General features: G+C 41.6%; 1 protein-coding gene across 2 annotated transcripts in view; it reads right to left on the reverse strand.

Annotated features, from left to right (window-relative positions):
• LOC139147463 (T-box transcription factor TBX20-like) overlaps positions 1 to 15017 on the reverse strand; it is a 31148-nt gene extending 16131 nt beyond the window's left edge. Inside the window, exons 1-4 of one of the 2 annotated variants that reach the window (XM_070718568.1) lie at positions 14068 to 15017; positions 13247 to 13502; positions 6150 to 6423; positions 477 to 635 (exon numbers count right to left, since the gene is read on the reverse strand). In XM_070718568.1, coding sequence (XP_070574669.1) covers positions 477 to 635; positions 6150 to 6423; positions 13247 to 13502; positions 14068 to 14290 — 912 coding nt within the window. In that variant the 5' untranslated portion in view covers positions 14291 to 15017. The remainder of the gene's footprint in view (positions 1 to 476; positions 636 to 6149; positions 6424 to 13246; positions 13503 to 14067) is intronic. The other variant, XM_070718567.1, reaches the window with a different exon arrangement.
• Positions 15018 to 18354: the final 3337 nt, after the last annotated feature.

Here is an 18354-nt window from a genome sequence, read left to right on the forward strand (position 1 = left end):
CGTATCCAAGGGATACCAGTCGAAAAAGAGACAGTCTGCCAAGAGCTCATCACCGGTCATCGTTAACTCATTGATTGGCAAAGTTTCTCTCACAAAGTTCCTTCAACATACTGAAAGCAATGTTGTGATAGTATACTAAGCTTTGATATGGTCGAATACATCCTCAACATACAGCAGCAACATGGAGTGGGTAGAGCAGTGATTCGAAACCAACTTGATATTTGCGGGAAAATATCGTAGTAGGACGAGAGAGAGAGAGAGAGAGAGAGAGAGAGAGAGAGAGAGAGAGAGAGAGAGAGAGAGAGAGAGAGAGAGAGAGAGAGAGAGAGAGAGAGAGACAGACAGACAGACAGACAGACAGACAGACAGACAGACAAAAAGATAGAGACAGAAACAGAAACATGGTGACACAGAGACATGATTACATAATTCGAACCATACCGGTGTTCCACACAGTTGACAATGGTGTAACTTACCAGCTGGTTCTGGTAAGCCGTAACTGCAGTAAACATAGTCTGGGGAAAGACAAAAGAACGACACTCTTCATTTTGAAGACTGACTACCGTTGAAGAATTGTCCCGCTTCTTGATGATATGAACTCTGGGTTGGTATCGATGCATCGAATTCAAAATAATCTGCAATTAATGAAAGTTAGGGAATAAAAATATTCTTTCAATGTGAATACAGAAAGATAAGCTTTAAACGGTTCGTTTAATTTTTGAGTTGATGTGTAATTCAATTTTCGTTTATGTTTGACATTCTATTATCAATTTCTGTACTTTGAGCATTTTTTTAATCGGAATATATACGCAACAAAAACTACAACAAAACAAAACAATAACTTTTTACAGCAGCAGAAACACAAAAAACACGAAAAATATCAACATTTAGAACGGACGCGGTGAGTTCACTTGTTTATGTACTCATGGCAATTTGAACGACTTGTTTCTAATGATAGGTGGCTCTTATTGGTTAAGAAAAGCACGGTATTCTGTGAGTTCAGTGTTAATTGGTTGGCACTGTGACCGGTGTACAAATATATTGGTAAGATGACCATGGCAACAGAGCATTTAAATTCAAGGATGGCGATAGGAGCCTTCATGGAGACCAGTGATTTGCTTCAGATACAGTTCTCAGATGTATGGTATCAGCCGATAAAGTCCATCTCTCTATTTGAAAATGTCAAATGTATAAGAACAAAGAGTGTATGACGTCACAAAGATTGCAAGCGGGAACTTTATGACGCAACGAAAGTGATCTCGGTGTCTTATTTATTTTTCTTAACATCACTTCATGTCAAAATTATTCTAATAATATGAATTCATAATATACACAAGCAACGTATTTTTCTTACAACTTTCTCTCTGCCTTTGATCGCAATTTCATGACACATGAGCGATGGCGCGACAATGCCTGACAGAGAAAAATTCTGATTTGGCGGGGAAAATGTTTTATTCGAGTGGTGTCAAGCCCGCTGACAGCTGAATCACGACTTTATCTATGTCCTCATCCACAACCTTTAGCTCAGGTTCAGCGGTGTTTACGCGGCATTAGACCAAACTGCGTAAAGTTGAAGTCCGGACTTAGAGATGTAAGTCCCCGTGAAAGCTTACATCATGGGGGAAACATACATCCTCATCGCTTGGGGATTGGCCGAGTGTCGTGCAGAAACATCAATTTCACTCAAGCGGGATCGTCTCTGGTATCACAAATAATTGAAGATATAAACTTGTCTGCAGATAGTCCCCGATCAATAGTAAAATAGATTGTCAAAATTCACAGTAAACTTCCCAGAACCGCGAAGTAATTCCGCCAAACCCCACTCACAAACGTTGGTAAGCCCGGCTCGTCTTTAATCGATCTGCGCACGCGTGGATGCCGGAATGTTCAGGTGGAGTTCTGTTTTCACAAATCTGGTGATTTCATCGAGTGAAAAGTTTATAAATTGTACAATTGCGGCGGAACGGCTCATTCATTGCATTGTCCAATTCAATCTTTACTTATTGCACTAAATATCCCAACCTTTTGACAATTTTCTTTTTCCTTCTTATCACATTCAATTTCCATGAAAATGTTATCAAGATTAATAAAAACTGTTTCATCAAACTTAAGATTATCTGACAATATTATATAAACCCATTGACTTCAAAAAAGTAATATAGGTAATATTATTGTTATCATTGCACAACTTTGACTCTTTTTGTAATCCGCGATCAGTGAAAAAATATATATTTCTGTTTTCTGAAGCAGCTTTCGACACAGATAATCACAAAGCAATATTTCATGAAAGGCTGAAGAACTCGCGGATTTGCTTACAGACAAAAATTTATATATTAATTTTCGAAATCTAACACTGAAAGCGAAGGTGATAAAAGAACACCGCAAGGTTCATTTGCACACGTGACAAGAACACACACGGCGGGATTAATTACTTGAATATGAAAATATTTGAAATTAACTTCCTTTTGTGAGCAAGTAGCAATACAAGTGGGCCGTATCAATTCTTGGTTGGATTGAGATTGGAGGTTAAATCCGGGAGTCTGAAAAGTGATTGATTGGAATAAAGTGCTGCGCTGAGATAATTAAGTTGACACAATCTCGCCAATGAGAGCAGTGTGATTGAGTCTATCTCTTTCACTGTCGGTCAAGTCATTTCATAAAATTTTCGCTCATTTTCCATTCGGGAGCAGGGACGACAATAAAAGCTACCTTGGTAATATGGTTCTCATCTCCTGCGAGGCGAGTTGAGGACCACAGAAGTGAACCGACCGAGGTCATTTCGACAAAACGAGCTGAATAGAGACAGAGACACACACGCAGAGGGAAAAAACCCATCAGAACACAACACCGATGAGCGCAGCGACAGTGTAAACACCCGCGATTCGTATTAATTTACACGAATTATTGCTTTTATGAGCCTAATCTGTAAATCCGATGAATGATGGGACGGTGTATTATGATGAAAAGACTAATTACGGTCAATCGCGATATGTTCTCGTTTGCAGAGATCCGCACTTCAAAATAACCCGTACCGAGTAGCTTGAAATGAAGCACGAAATTGATCAACCCCATGAAATGTTACAAGGTAACAAATTTGAATCAATTTCTCGCCGGCGATATTTCAATTTCACTGGAGGGGAGGGTGTTAGGGGGATCTTCTGCGAGCGACAATGAAGGCAATCCCTGTTTTAAACACAATGAAGGCACAACATCAGAACCTTTAGCCCCTTGTTACATCCATATAAGAGATTGATTTCTGCAGAATGACAAGCGTTAAGCGAAATTAAATACAACTCCATAATATTTTATTTTGTTGGTGCGCAATTTAACATGCTGGGAGGCTGCTCCACGTGCGCAGTTTTAGCAATTCCCTCGCTCCGCCTGGCTTGTCTTTGCGCGCGCAATTCACTCCACGCTCAACCCCGAAACTAATAAGTTCACGTTAAATCCCGCAAATTCAACTCCAGACATGATTTCTTCCAGGAGCGCATTTAAGTGTAGCGTCTTCCCTAGACAGATAAATAGGGAACCCGTCAACGGATATACATCCCATTGAGACGGCTGTACTGGATTCTGATTGGAATACACAAAAGGGGGATTTTCTCTTTCTTCTCCCGCATCAAAACTGCGCTAAACGTCTCAAAGAAAAAGAAAGATGATGAAATAGCTATTTCCACCTGAATTAAGACGAAATAAAACCGATTGGTAAATATTTTCTTTTGTGTACGATAAAGTCGGTGGTGATTACCGCAGAACAAAGACTCCCGTCTCTATATTACTGATTCACGGATAGACAGAAAAGTATTCAACCAGAATTTCGTTCGCTGAAACCTGCATCAATCGCACAGAGCAGACACATCCAGGCTTTCAACGCAGTTTTGACATAAAAAAATTGATAATAGGTCTGTCGCATATTTCATTCGTCCTTATCATTTGTGTGTTTAGTACTGTAATATGTTTACTTTGCGTATTTGCGTCATCGGTGGACATCCAAAAGTTTCTCTCGGCGACTGTATGCTGTAACCTTGGGGTTTGACGTAAGCGCTCTAAAGACCTGGTTTTACAACAGCGACCGGAGCATTTTTTTGCCCTCTTTTATTGTTTAACGCTTGTTACCGTCTCAAAATGTCACAGCTTTTGTCCATTTTCATCACTTGATATTGTAGAGAAATGGCGAGGCGATTTGTTGAATCCGGTACAGACGTTCAACCGGGGGAAAGTGTAAAACTTTAGCACCATGCTTAAAATGAATATAAAATGACGTTAGACAGTGAGGCTTTGCTACCGATTGAAAAATACATCCGACTTTATATTCTGTTAAAAGATAAAAGGCGAGGAGATGTGTGTCCAGCGAAACTCATCGAGCGAAAAGAGATATATCTAACTTGTTTTTCTGTGAAGAGATAAACTTGCGAGGGAATGCGCTCTCCAAAAGTAATGCAATTTGGTTGCGGCAAAACACTCAACATCCGTTCCCGGCACTTTGGCAAGTTTCCGATGGTAAGTTTCGATAAAGATTATAATTGAAATGAAGATGCTTGATCGATGAGTGTGAGCCTCGTAGAGCCGTCAAGATAGTGGCCCCCGGATCATCCGGAGCGTCTTCGACGTGTTAAAGTGCCTACACAAGATCAAACGCGTCAAACGTTCTGCAGATATGCAAATTGAAACCTTTTTGTTGGATTTCGGGCTTTGACGCGCTATTTTAACACAATGCGCACACGCGTCGATTTGCAGCCTGGCTTGGTTTATTTGAGATGGCTTTTTATTTTACCGTTTTTTTCCGTGCAGAAAGCGCGATAATCTTTGTCAACATGCCTCTTCATACGCTCACTTTGCGTCATTTTGATGAACCTGGGAATTAATCGTCAGCGTGCGTACACTGTGAAGTCTGAAGAAATCGGTTCGAAAGAAATCCACAGATATGCGGAATGCTCTGTTACTTTAACATTCCGTGCCAAATATGAACTTGACCGAATTCAACGTGTTTGTCCACAACTGATTCATGTCGAGTTACTTTAATACAAAGCTGAAAATGACACAAAACTTTAAATAGCTTCCTTTGGCAGTTTTTTTATTTTTCAAATATTATCATGATGCCACTGCAATGATATTTTGCACCTTATGTGTATGCACATGACGAACAAAAACACTTTTATTTTTAAAAACAAATTTACATCCATCTGTCAACATAAAACTACCGAGCTGAAGTTCAAACACACACAAAAAAACGTTTGAAGACAAACTGAAACAAACCACAAAATACAAACAAACAATTGCGGTCGAGCGTTAGTATCGTTCACAGTTTGACTAACACAAGATAGTGACTGAAAAAACCTCAGAAGGGTGCGCTAAATTTAAACAATGTGATTACGCAGGTGTACATTACAAAATTCAAGTGCACTGATGCAGAGCGATTCTGGGCTATTCAAAGACATTGCAATACGCATGTGCACGGCCTACGTCCTGTGCTGTTTGCATTGGTCATCCGTACGCGTTAAAGTGTCACCCTGTGAACTACATGACTCTTACTGCAATTAGAATGCAGATACTGCCATACAGATCGATCCCAAACATCCCTTAAATCCGTGGGCGGAGGAAGACATCAACAAACAAACGACCACAGTGGAAATAAGTGTTTCAACTTTTCTGTGTAATCCATGCACGATATTGTTGTTTTGTTGGTTATTTTGTGTAATATTATGCAAAATAAAATGAACTAAAATAAAGTAAACACGATTGGAACTAATTTGGGATAATTGGATCTTCGTATTTTTCAAATTTCTCAAAAGTGTTAGATGCCCTATAGCTGAATGTTGCGATATTACAAATTACTCATAAAAGCAAGTGTTTAATTCAGAAAGAAAAACAGATGAGCTTACATTTGTAGATTATACCGACAGTACTTCACCATCCAATTATCCCAAATTAGTTCCAATCGTGTTTAAAATAAAATAAAATAAAATAAAATAAAATAAAATAAATAAATAATGAACGAGAGTGAACTTTACATTCACAGTATACAAACAAACATAGACGGGAAATAATTACATGACCATACATACACCCGCAAAGCACTGCGCACTGATCAAACAAGAGAAAACAAAGGCCAAACCTGAACAAGAACAAACCAGATTGGATCAACTTACGTGTCCACTTTGGTCCAGCTCGTTATTTGTAAGTTTTAGCTTCTCAAAAGACACCATCTGTTTCTGGAGCTGCTCCCCGGTGAAGGGTGAGTCCGGATGGATGTAGAGCCTGGCCGGTAGGGGAGGATCGGCCTTGCCGGCCACCAACCACGATGACCGGTGGTAGGCGTACCGATACCGCTTGTTGTCGACGGCGACGATGTCCATAAGAACAACGTAGCGGGATTCAGGGTTTATGTTACTGAATGACACACGTACTGTTGGGAACATACGCCTGGGAAAAAAATACACAAATTCCTGATCAATATAAACCAGGCTGAGAACGGCAATTGCTGCACGCATTATCTGACAAAGTGTATACACGGAAAATCTTGTATCATGCTGGTATATTGCTTGTAATATTCAAAGAATAGTTTATGAATAAAAATCACCAGAAATTCCCAAGATCGACTTGAACAGAACAAACAACTCCAAGGCAGGTCGCTGTTATCTTTTGTCAATACATAAATCACATTTCAAATCACATATCGTTATTAATCAATACATATTTCTATGCATTAAGAAAGGCTAATCAAGCTTAGAATCAACGGCAAAATTCCCGTTAGCTTTGCTGGCACAAGTTTTGAATTTGTGTTCGACAATGATGTGCGGTATTGAAGACATCGTGTTTTCTTTGAATCGCATTTGGGCGCGCAGAAATCGGTATGCACAGGGACGGAAAAAAGCAGGCACTGTTAATCAAACCAAGCAATAAGGACATGAGCATTTTATAATGTTAAAGCTGTGAAGAAATGAACTGAAAATGCGGTGAGTGGCTATTTCAAGTGCAATTCTCATTCTTGCCATTTTTGTTTGAAAAGTACTGCCACCACCAGAGACAGAAAGCTCATACGAAATGAATGTCACTGACATTTTTAATACAAACCGTATCGCACTGGTCAACTTTTTTTTTTCAAATTCAAAGCAAGTGTGGATTGAATTTCTCTGTTACAATAATTGTGCTTTATCATGGGGTACTTAATATCAAAATATTAAATATCAAAACGGATTTTTCCCCATTCTCATCACCTGACAACATAAAGCATGCTTTTCCCTCGCGAACACGAACTCACACGAAATACACCACATGAACTTGACTCTAACAGCCACTCTTAATAGTTGCGTTTTGACTACCGTCTACTCAGCATCATGAAAAGGGCGGCCAACTTCGTTTAATTCGCTAACATGAATAAACTTTGCTGCGCTAGGATATTTTGATATGATTTAACTACTTATGTGTGCGATTCATATTGTGCTTAACTCACTATAGATGAGTATTTTCGAACCATCGGGCCCCATTTCTCTCATTTCATATTTCAAAGTTTTGTTTTTCTCAATTTTGAACTATACGAGCGCGCTATCCAACTCAAGTGGTTCTACTCGTTGTACAGGAATTGTGCCTCGTCACAGTCGGATGTTTACACACTACAGTTATTCACCCGTGAGTCAGCTGATGGGATACACTCGTGAAGTGTTTTTTTGTATTGAACAACATAAGCGTTGAAAATCTGGCTCCGGGGAGTTGCCTCAATGGGTCCTTCATAAACTATCGCTTTTCACGCTCCACATCACCGGCATCTGTGCCACAGAACGAGAGAGGAGAGGGGAGTGGAAAAAAAGACTGACTTTATAACTAATCGTTAGGTGCTGCACTAATAGCTCGCCATACTTGAGCGATGTCCCCGGTGAAGTTTCGCTTGATTGCCGGGAAAATGGCCCATCCAGGGTTGCATCATCAGACGACAAATTTATCATCTCTCCATGTCATTTCACTTATTTGAATTAATTAAACATCTTACTCGTTTTCGCAGACGGTCCATTTAAAATCAATTTAGATATTTCCCCTTCCATTTTTTCTTGTGCAGGCCAGGCAGGCGGGCAGTCCGCGCTAATTAAAACTCACCGAACCCCCACTGAAGTTATCACCACCAGGACGCCAATATCTCCCGCCTGAGATCGTCATAACGGTATCTTTAAAAATTCTCTCTTTATAGACATCTGAAAGAAGGAAGCTAATTTTACAGCCGGGTGTCTGAATTCTGTATAACAACTGCTAAATGGATCGATGGCAAAACGCGCTGATTGTGGGACGTTCGCGTCGAAGGCCCCATGTCTCCGTTGAAGAAGTGTGACATTCGTGAAAGCTCAGAACGCTTTCGTCTTTGATGTGACGTATTTCGGTCCTAATAGAGCCACTCGGAGTATCTGTGAAACATTCAAATTTTCCATTTCAGGGGGAAACTCGGCGAAAATAGACTTGACGGGCGATGTCGTAGCAGAAATAACATTATCGCGGTTATTAGGGTGTATCTATAGCCGTCATTCGACCAAACTAAAGCCCTTTTAGCACGAGTGCATTGTTGCAACTTAACTTAGTTTTCACTTATTAGCCCTGCAGCTTAAAGGCGGATTAGTCACACACAATGCAGTCAGACAGGATTACCAAACAAAATTCGTAAAATTTGAATTATACCGCCGTTGTAAATCAATTTTTCCAGGCCGAAATTGGACAGCTTCCCCACAAAATTATGAACCCGCACGCAATCAGGGTGAACCAACAGGACGTACCAGAAAAACTTCAGGTCGTCTTTTAGTCTTTGAACATTAAGTATTGTCAGTATCGGAGAAAAATGTCGACTTCAGATTAAAATGTGCTGTGATGGGATACATCGGGGCTTCTAAAAGCTAGTTTTATGACGTTGTTATGTTCTTCTCTTCGTATTGTAATAGAATGGCGCAATAATTTCTGTAAGCGAGTGTAATTCTGACCTGAAGAAAACAAGGCTTTTCATGGGAATTCTTTCGTAAAAAACGTTCAAATGTCTTTGTCATAAGAAGATGCCAGTTCGAACAAAAAAAAAGATAAATTAAGAAGAAGAAGAAATTGTAACCTCGGGTCAGCTTAAATTTAGCGAACTTATTTTGGATAAGTATGTACATCGTACAGACTGATTGTATTGTCACCTTCTGGGGCACGCAAGTTTACTTGCAGAAACCACTTTGAGCACGTCTCAACGGCCATGAAGTGAAAATTAGTCAGCGCAATTGGAACGGCTTTGCACTTCATAACGCTTCCGATGAAGCCGGACTCAAGAAGGACTGACAAGAAATAAAATTGAGACCAGAATTAGATGAGTTTCTCGATGAAGCGGCTTTTTAATGGCCAGCCTGGATATCGGCACTCGTAAGCCGGCGTAATTGGAATGCTCAAGCACAGGACGAGAGTCACGCTGTGCCGTCTGAACATGTACCCCACAGTTCTTGTTGCTGTTGATATTGTTATTGTTGATTTTTTTTCAGAGCCTGGGCGATAATATCAGCACCAAAACGACTCTTCGAATCATCTCGGATTAAGAGGAATCACGTTGATATATTTTCTTCTGGCACTTATCCGTAGACGCTTCATGCCAAATTAAATAAAAAACAATCGAATATCAAAACGTCAAACTCGGTGTATTCACCACCAAACCGGCGAATGACACTCTAAGCCAAACAACGCAACGGCCAAAACTACATCCCGCTCTACGCATGAAAAAGTTTAGCGTTTTATACTCAGATCATAGAGGAGACATTATCCGGCATTTCAACGATAGATTTCAGAATTACGATTCTGCAGGGGTTTGTTTTCTTATAGTTATAACTCAACAAATAAACGACTCCCTGGCGTAATCCCTGTTGTACACTTTATGTCAATGATTCATTTTCAAATAAAGCCGTAATATATATATATATATATATATATATATATATATATATATCAGAATATCAGAGATGTGAATATCAAACGCTAAACTTTGTTATATACACAACATATTGTTTACACAATATATGTATATGCATATAGAGTAGGAATAATTGAAAATTCTATACTTTTACGATACAGATATATATATATATATATATATATATATAATATATATATATATATATATATATATATATATATATATATATATATATATATATATATATATATATATATATATATATATACGCACACGTAAAGAGACAGTGATCACAGAATTTTAATGACTCCAATACGAGTCAAGTTCTCAGTGTGTCCTTGCATCCCCGGTGGTTATGTCTGTCCATCCGGGGAGTTTAAATGTTCGGTGGTCGGGCCAGCCGACGAGGACAGTGCTCAACTTTTTGTCATCATTAAGCGGTGCTAATCATGTGGCCGCTGGGACATGTACTGACAAGGAAAACAAAGCAAGCCCTCTATCAAGACTGCGATCTATAATTAATGCATGGAAAACCGACAAGAACTATTCACATTTCGTGGAAAGTTAAGCTGGGCCGGTCGTCCATCATCTTGGATCGCTGGCGGCTGATGATAGGGTGGAGCTCCCAGCAGGTGGTGCCAAAAAAACGCTTGTAAGAACAAACAAAAACCGCAGAAAAGGCCAATATTTTTAAATCCCTGTTTTTCTTGTCCAACTTTACCCGACACGTCAACGAATTCTCACACACTCCGAGTACCGTTAATAAAGTCAACAGCCGCCCTAATCACTCAAAATCACCTCAACTCTAAAATCCAGTTCAGTGTGTTTTTCCCCGGGATATGTAAATGTTTTTAATCGCTAATAAAATTCATCCTAGGTGCTGATGACAAGGAATCAATCTAGTTAAGACAAGCTCCCGTCGATGAATAATTCCCAATACACATCAGAATATATGCATCGCCCGTAGGAGCATGATGTATGATGGACATTAGCATTCGAGGTGTCAAAATCATAATTACGGCTTCATTTTTTTTAAGCAAACGACAGAGCAAATTTTTTACTAAAACCTGCTAGGTTCGAGAACTTTGCGGTGCAACGTTTTTCGCCCTTCCGCTTGTTTTGTTTGACGTTTTGACGGCAAGCAGGACTTGAATACTCACGGAGGACAGGTTGGATGTACCTTGGAAATCGCTATTAAACAATTAAATAACGAGATTACAGTTTTCCTAAAAAATTCTGCCCGTCGATTGTGACATTTGCCACCGGAAAAACATAACTCTTCATTTATGCTTTACGATTCTGAAATCGTTCGCGGTTCAGTGGTCTCTCGATCTATCACGACTCGATTTGTCAGTGCGAGCTACCGCCTGTGCGGAAGCTGAAATTTACACTCCGACCGCGTTGCCAGAGCCGGTCGCGGATTTTCTGTATAGTGTAACGGGCGGGGCTGAGGGGCGTGATAGCCGAACAAAAAGACAAAAAAAACCGACACCGTCGATTGCCAGTTCGAGACACAGTAATCTGCAGATAGATTCTGAAATGGAAGAGAATTGGCGGAGATCGAGACAGTAATATTCATAAATATGGCCGTGGAGCCAGAGCGCTATTTGCTATGGTTGCTCCCATCTGTTCGTTTCATTACTGGAAATGAGGGTTTAGCATGGGGTCTGTCTACTCCACCAAACCGCAAAAGTGAACAACAGTCCCAGCGATCCAATCCATACAATATGACCAACTCCCAGATAAAAACTTAGACAAGCCCTCGCAGGCAATTTATGCGAACCGCACTCATGTACTTCTACATGTTGTTAGCTTTTCAATGTATGTATCCCCTTTTCCGAATGTGTCGACAGAACGGACTTGTGTTTCAGCGTAAAAGACTTACAATTATACCTTTCCTGAATTGATCGATGGACAAGCCGTAAAAAAACCCCACTCTCCTATCCCGACTTTTTTGAGTAGTTTTAATTGGTGAAGTACGTATGGTATTACGAATGAAGACCCAAAATCCCTAATTACATTATTATGAATGGGGCTCTCTGAACTTCTGCAAAGTTTACGAGTGGAAATAAAAAAAGGCAAATGGCGGAAGATATCTGTCAGCTTGAGCGACTCGCGAACTTAGCATGTCCCATAGTGGTCGAATTCATTCAAGCGTGGTTGTCTTACCTCGTGTTATTGATATTAAGACTCATTATGGGAGGAATACGTCGCAGTAAGTAATCTGCAGGTTTTTTTCACTCCATGTCCCGGTTCATCTTTTATCGTTATACACATCACGGACGCAGCCATGCATACCAAGTCCCGACCTTATTAGTACAACTCTCTCCTCCCCCTACTTCAAGCTATCGCTGCCGTTTTGTTAGCCATTTTACCGCTCAATTGACGGCCATTTCCGCGTCGAAAGCCAACAAAAATTTCTCTCGGGCGCGTGGTGTGATCGACTGGTGGAAATTGGGCCTTTCTTTCCCCCTTTATGGAAGTATTTAAGCAGCTTTCTGGGAATTCCATGTCCTTCGTTTGTCAATTGTCATTTTCTGACTCCTTTTGACAGCACTGAATGGCTGACGCGTTCTGCCTTACAAGTTGAGAGTGGAGCCTGATTGTTCGTCCGCTATTGACACACTTTTCCCATTTTGTAGCCGGCGAGTCAGCTATCCCGTTAACTCTTGATTTTCTCTCACATCAGCAAGTCCACAAGGACAGTTTTTCCCTGCGGACACCGGTTTTACTCGATTTCTGCTGACATTTGTCTTATTTTCGACAAAAGGAGGTGCAAACGGCTGCAATTAATTTCCATTGTCTGGATAAGTAGTCTCAGAGAGAGAGAGAGAGAGAGAGAGAGAGAGAGAGAGAGAGAGAGAGAGAGAGAGAGAGAGAGAGAGAGAGAGAGAGGAGAGAGAGAGAGAGGAGAGAGAGAGAGAGAGAGAGACGGGGGAGGGAGAATGATAGAGGGGTTTTCGTCAAACGGTCTCGCCAAGCCTATGAGAATCCCACTGCCGGATAGACCGCAGCCTGTCAATTCAGTGACAAGAGAGCAGGGTGATATACGGGCAGATGTTCCCATTTGGACAGATATCTGGCATTCGGGATGATTCGTTTGAATTTAAGCAGATGAAGCGGTGATGTTTGGAGATCGTGGAACCCGTATTTAAACGACGCAACTGCCGAGATGTCAAATGAGCAGTAAAGGTTGCGTTCCTATGTACACTATAGGATCATAACGCGCGTCGTTCAATTATCCCCTTCCACCTATTTTGTGCAATTTAGAAACTAGTCTAGCTTTTTCTCGACCCGTTCAGTCACATGTGAATCTACAATATGTAACCTTACCTCCCCGACTTTGTTATGATCATCTCCGTTCCCAGGTCATGGAATTTGTCCCACAGGTCTTTGGTCTCCAGTTTACAAGTGACTTTCGCCATCTCCTCGCTCAACTTGCCTTGCTGCGTGGCCGCAATCTGCGGTTGGGCGCTCAGCGCGGCTCCGGCCGTGATGTGAATCGACGCCGAAGACGTCGGCGATTTGGGATCGCTGGTCACTTCATTATTCCTGGGTTGGACGCAGCTGGATTTTTCGACAAAATCCTCTACAGAATGTCAAAGAAGATGTAGGAAAGAGAAATGATTAGCAAACACAGGCACCCCAGAAAAAATATAAATTACAAACTACGACATAAGTTTTTGTTATTTTTAATCGAACAAAACATCCTGGCAGGTCATCAGGCCCCAGTTAACTGGTGACATTTCACGAAGAGTTCGAATTTCTACGCCCAATAACATGGGTCATTTTGGACGGAAAAAGCCGCACAGATATTTAACACCCTCGTAACAATCGCTGCAGCAGCGAACTTAAGCTGGATGTGCCATTCTCAGAAAATCTAGGCAGTTGACAGAGATACTGCCACTCAAATGCCCGCTATGCATCTCTTGCATTTGTCACACTATTAAAAAAAGCGAAGACGAAAACTCATACCATGTTAGGTCCTTAATAAACCATAATGTCCCCCTTTTCTAACCGCTACACCAGCTGCAAGAATTTGCCAGACCCATTTACACTTTGTTAAATTTGCCTTGTATAGTTTTGGACTATTAAACGGGGCCGGGTCTATTAACACTGACAAAAAAAACTTGAAAGTACATGTGGTAACTCACCGAGCGGACGTAGCGCATGGTCGCCCTGACTGGAGTCGGTGCTGCCGATTCCCGCGTCGCCGCAGAGCGCGGGTTCGCTGTTGTTGTTGTTGTTGTTGTTGGCCGTCCCGGACACTTTGTTAGCCTTGGCTTTGGAGTTGGTCGTCGAGATGAGCGCCTCTATTGAGAAGGCGTTAGCTCTCGTTGACAACTGGGGTTTCGTCGACACACTGGTAGTCTCCATCGCAAAGAAGGACGGTAAAATAGGAAAACCCAGTTGGATCTAATGGCGAGATTTCACGCTGCGGTGGCCGGTAGTCAGAGAGCGATAAACAACTCAGACTTTCAAAATCATGGATGACGGCGAAGGTGTGTTCAGTAGAAACGCAGAAAAAATAACTTCTAATTTTTCTCAGAGCTCGCTCGAAAAAGTTGCACTTATAGTCCTGATGGATGTGAAGGCTCGTCAAAATATTGTTGTAGTAAACCAACGGGAATAACACAGTACAATTTGTCCAGTGCTAAGCGAGTTCTGTACCCTATAGGTTGTGACACTTGCAAGTTTAGTGGTCGCAAGTGGACTGTATTCCGCCTTGTCTATGTTTTGTATAAGCTCAGCAGGGCAGACCTAAGTTGCAGTCAGTGTAAATCTGGTGTAATTGGACCACAATTAATTTGACGTCCGCTCCTAATCTCTATCAACACATTCCGCGCTGGCCAATGGTGGCCGAGAACGTCACTCGGCGTTCACTAAATGGCATTAATATTTAATATCCGTGGGGATATTCCAGATTTTCAACACTCTGCCGGCATTTCCTGCTTGTTTCCTGTCTTTTACAGCTTCTGCCTGCCCATCTTCGTTACCCGACGAGGCAGGAGGGACCTGACACAATGCAGCCGAGCGTGCACAAATGCGATTTTCACGAACTGAAAAAAGTAACTGTCGACCTGCATTCAGGGCCGTAAATGTTGTTACGTAGATTGCTTTGAAAGGCATTGTTCGCCGGTAATTGGCCTTGTATTGACGACGTAAAAAGGGACAACCTCCGTCAGCCACTCAGCTCCGCTGTTTATAATATTTAATTAATTTGTTTTACTTGTCTAGTTATCGACCACACATGGGCTTACGGGGGCTCACCCTGGACTGGCGGAGGGGCCCGGCCACGTGATGTATTTAAGAAAATTAGGCAGTACGTCAACACCTATAGAAGACAGTAATTGCGGACCAAGATGCGTGTCTAGACGGTAAATGAGCGGTGGAGACAGTTGCTTTGCCTTAATGAAGTCGCTGTGTTTAACCCGTCAGTGCTCAGGCTACAGGGATCATCCCTGTCATCTGCAACGAAATCTGTATACTTAACGACCTTCCCTCGTATCGGAGTCGCGATGTTTTAACCAGTGCCGGTATCGCGGGGCTCTAATCCATCTCTACCACACACAATGTTGACTCTCCCACTCTCAGCGCAGGAACGGGGGGATTTGTTGGCTATTTCGTAGGCTTATAATAACGACATAAACAATCAGAATCCGACGTCCGACTCTTAATCCTAAAATATTCCAAAATTTCCATATTTTCAGATTGAACAAGGGAAACGATGTTTATGGCAAACACGGTGAAGATTTACTGGGAGTGGTAACAAATTTTAGTGCCTAAAGTGATTAAATTAGAAATTTTATGGTTTTGCAATTTTCGTGCTTTCCGGACTGATTCGGGTTTAAAATCCAAACCAAAACCACTTTTCTTCAATTGTGAAATGTATTTCTCTATCAATGTGTTTAGGCCATTTATATGAGAGAGAGAGAGAGGGGGGGGGGGGAGAGAGAGAGAGAGAGAGAGAGAGTGATTTACGATACGTTGTCAGGAATAGTCAAATTTCCTTTTTTTCACCTAAAGTCCTAGTATTATTATCGCAAGGATAAATGCTTCATGCATGCTAGCGTGAAAGACAACATGCGCGACAAAGAAGCAGCACAAGTTGGAGAGAGGGACACTGATTGTCCGGTTTGGCTTGCAACACACCCTCGTTATCTGCAGGGTTTACAATCATTGGGACGGGTATACGCCAGTAGCTCATAATTACACCGCGCAAAGAAAGAAGCGATATTCAATCTGAATGGAGCTAACGCGACGGTGTCAACCATCGACGCGCGAATGGCCGCCGTTCATCTTCACTGAGCTGGAAAGTTGATAAAGGTAGAAAATGTATCTTTTTGTCTATCGCTTAAAACAATGACCGCGATACCGAGACTGAAGGCGCGCGCGAGAAGGTTGGGATGAAGCCGGGGGGAGGGGGTGTTGTTCGAATGAAAAATGAACATCGACCAATCTTGATTAGCTAGAGGTCTTTAGTTAGATGTGAATGGAAAAGCGTGATGTTTCTTTAGTGGGTACTAATCCTGCAATACGACTATCCCAACACAATTGGGTTAAAATGTTTGAACAAAACTGATTAATTTTCAGACTAGATTCCGTTAAGCTGTCCACGAGTCATGAATTCAGCCCGGCTTGATCAAAGTGCGTCTCCGAGGAATACAATCAAAAATACATCTCGGCGGGAAAAAAGTTCAACGATTTCCCGCCGTTCGACCGTACGGTGACCGTGGAACACAATCACTCAAAGTTTTCCGACCCTCTCCAGCACCACCACCCTCCCTCAAGATCCAGAAATTTGACGAGTCAAAGCTGAAATATCTGCCCTTGGAATACTCGACATAGAGCGTGTATAAAACAGGAAAGTAACTTTATGGAAGGGAAACTGGGTAATGGGTGGTTATAATTCTGTCGAGTCAATTAAGGAGTGAGTGCGTGGCGGGCGCACCTGATACATGGCACAATGTGATATAATTTGGAAAATTAAAGTTTTCAACACAAATTACTTTTAATAAATATGATTTGATGGTATAGAGCAGAGAAAATTACCCTTGCCGGCAAAAGTATTTAATTTCTAATTGGTTCGCTTTGGTGTTCGGTTTTCATTGATTTGATTTAGAGACTAAATCTCAGCCTATTTGTGACAGCACAAAAAATGACGCCTGGATATACAACATAAACAGCACATTACATTTTGTTAGGGCGCATGTAAGTGATTTCGCCTCATTTAGCTCCACAAAACGCTGACAAATGTAACAAAAATGACTTAACAATTGCGCGCCAGGCGGCATTTGACTGCTTTCGCTTCGTTCGGCTTGCTGCTTTTTGACTGTCGATATGTCGATCAACGAATCAGTTCGGAGTTTCCCCCTGTTAGGCCAGGAATTGGATTAGGAATTCATCTCCGAATGACGACGACGTGTTCGTGACAGTTGGCATGGCCAGTTTAATGTCGTTCTCTCAAATTAACCTTCGCTGCTCCGCTGCCAATTTTCTCGCTGAAGTCGGGGCTGGGCGATCCTGTTTCCGATGTCTTAAACAGCGTACGTGCCGCTAACTCTTCCTTTCTCCGGGGAATAGATTCGAAGTTTTTCACAGACCCTGTTCTGAAAGAAATTCGAGTTCGACCACTGCAATACCGAAAGTTGAGAGAGAGAGAGAGAGAGAGAGAGAGAGAGAGAGAGAGAGAGAGAGAGAGAGAGAGAGAGAGAGAGAGAGAGAGAGAGAGAGAGAGAGAAGGAAGATTAGGTCCAACAATAGTAATTATAGGCTCCGGCGACCAATTGATCGTTTTAAGTACAATGTAAATATTACGGGTATCGCCATTGTCTTCCAAGCGCAATAAAAACGCTATTCGACTGTATGTTGTACTGTTGATTACTCCGGTACACAGTGTTATTCTACAAATATTAGCAGCGATGTGGAGGACAAATCATCCACTAATTATGATAGATAAAACAAGTCCTTGGAAACTCTGCAGGGAAGAAAATTAACTTCGGCTTGAAATTAATGACGACGGCTGATACAATTTACGTTCAGAGGAAATCTAATAATTTGACAAAATTTAACCTGCCTGCTGAGTACATAAATAAAGCGATAACTAAACGTTTCACCATATTTAAAACAATTAGGACTAATTCATAGTTCTGCGTTTCAAGAATACATGATGACAGGGGCGGATAAGGGTGGTGGGAAAATTGGCGCCAAAAAACGCGCGCAGACGACAATTTTGAACCCTGGATCGTTGCCGTCAGTGCTAAATAGTACACACCTTTCCAAAAAGGTACAAATTTTGACTCCTGGCGTGTATCATTTTGGAACGTCGAAAACGCCGTTGCATTTACCCCGATAATTGCCCATACCACTTGGGAATGCCACGACTGGGAAATTCGGAGGCAGTAGTTTGAGATCGTTTCCGCCACCATACTTCTTAATTA

Source organism: Ptychodera flava, chromosome 13 (assembly GCF_041260155.1).
Source record: "Ptychodera flava strain L36383 chromosome 13, AS_Pfla_20210202, whole genome shotgun sequence".
Lineage (NCBI taxonomy): Eukaryota > Metazoa > Hemichordata > Enteropneusta > Ptychoderidae > Ptychodera > Ptychodera flava.